The following is a 1,616-nucleotide window of genomic DNA, read 5'->3' as shown; positions in this document are numbered from 1 at the left end:
AACCCGCCCTAGCGGAGGACATCACAGTGAATCCAAGATCTTCTTGATAGACGTACATAAATCATCCATACGATGATTTTTGTCTTGCGTGGTAACGTTACATGTCCATTTGCTGAAAGATGTCGAAATAGACAACTGGCAACTGAATTTGCTTTATGAGGCTGGGAATGTGCCCTGAAGCGTTGGAAGAAATTATTACCACGGATGTGTGTACTGCCCTTTGTGTCACATGCTAAGTAAGGAATGCTCCAATCCTGGCCTTCCAAACCACCCGCTATACATCTATGGGTTAATCAGTGTTGAAAGCTTGAAGAAGACTAGAAGAGGTGCTGTGCGTGGGTGTTAGCCCACCTGCTGTTTTATTACCTTAAAGCTGGTGGATCTTCTTAACTCATCTCGATTGGGCAAGGGGATGAGAACCTCTAAGGGAGTAATCCCCATTTCAGTCAATATAGGTCAATCAGAATTAGCTCATCCCTTATCACAGACAGGTGCCAGGCGACCGAGCGCACTGAGGTGGGCCTATGTTGGATGAAGATGGTAGCGTCACGCGCACGCTGCCCGTGCCTTGCTTTCCTCCTCTCGTTGACGACCATAGGCCTTACCATCGCGGCCTTCGTGACGTCCAACTGGACTGAAGGAACGGAGAAGGTCAGAGGGTCAGTCGAGGACTATACTCGCAAGATAAACGGTTCAAAAATACAAATCAGCCACTGGAAACTCTACATAACATTTCACTGTGGATACTGGACCCTCTGTCGGGAGAGTAGAATAAGAGGGCAGGCCGAACGCTGCGACTCGTTTATCCAGCGACTTCCTCGTGCCGAGGTGCCCAAGTTTATTGGTGCCATAGCCGCGGAGTGTGGGTCCATCTGTCTTTTGTTAATAGGACTGTTTTGCCAAATGGGTAGCTGCTGTTCATCTCAGCCGTCCATGCACCGCATCGCAGCCCTGATGTCCGTAACGTCAGGATTAGTCTCCTTCCTTGGCCGCATCTTCTTTATCATCGTCCTCAACCGGAATGTGGAGAGCGACGGAGACATCTGGAGACCCGTTGATTGGTGGTACGGATGGTCCTTCAAGATAGGATGGCTCGCCTTTCTCTGCGATATGATGTCTTCTATTGCAAGTTTGCAGGCATTCAACATGACGACGGCAGAGATCAGGGAGGCAAAGAGAAGGGCTCAAGTGAAGAAAATGGAGATAATTGATCTACAGCTCATCGCTTGTAGACCAACTGTTGAGACACGATGTTAAGTATCACCACATTCTTTTACCTTTTTTTCAAGAACTTTCATATCATGAAATATTACGACAGAGAGGATCGAGTGAAAGGTAATTAGAAATCATTCCGACTTAAGTCAACTACAATTTCCAGTTTCCTCAGCTAATGCAGCAGAAAGCGGGTAGACTCGAGTTGCTTAGAAGAGTGATCAAAAACTTATGTTTGTTAAATGACATCATTGTCTCATTAAAGAGCACAAATTAGTGCTACCACGTATACAGCTAGTTCGAATTTGACAACTGTGTATGGAATATCTAAACTCCTGTTGAGAGATGACGGCACAAACTTTGGGGGAAAACAGAAAGGAGAATCACAAGGTATCATGCAAGTC

General features: G+C 46.3%; 1 protein-coding gene across 1 annotated transcript; it reads left to right on the top strand.

Annotated features, from left to right (window-relative positions):
• The first annotated feature begins 537 nt into the window (after positions 1–537).
• On the top strand, positions 538–1,257 carry LOC136448792 (germ cell-specific gene 1-like protein). Its single transcript, XM_066448437.1, has one exon. It carries the CDS (start codon positions 538–540, stop codon positions 1,255–1,257), a length of 720 nt encoding a protein of 239 aa, XP_066304534.1.
• Positions 1,258–1,616: the final 359 nt, after the last annotated feature.

Source organism: Branchiostoma lanceolatum, chromosome 14 (assembly GCF_035083965.1).
Source record: "Branchiostoma lanceolatum isolate klBraLanc5 chromosome 14, klBraLanc5.hap2, whole genome shotgun sequence".
Lineage (NCBI taxonomy): Eukaryota > Metazoa > Chordata > Leptocardii > Amphioxiformes > Branchiostomatidae > Branchiostoma > Branchiostoma lanceolatum.
This window is presented reverse-complemented; position numbering and strand designations above follow the sequence as displayed.

Bases quoted from the DNA above. Each gene is read 5' to 3' on its own strand.
- LOC136448792 (XM_066448437.1), top strand. From the start codon at position 538: ATGGTAGCGTCACGCGCACGCTGCCCGTGCCTTGCTTTCCTCCTCTCG.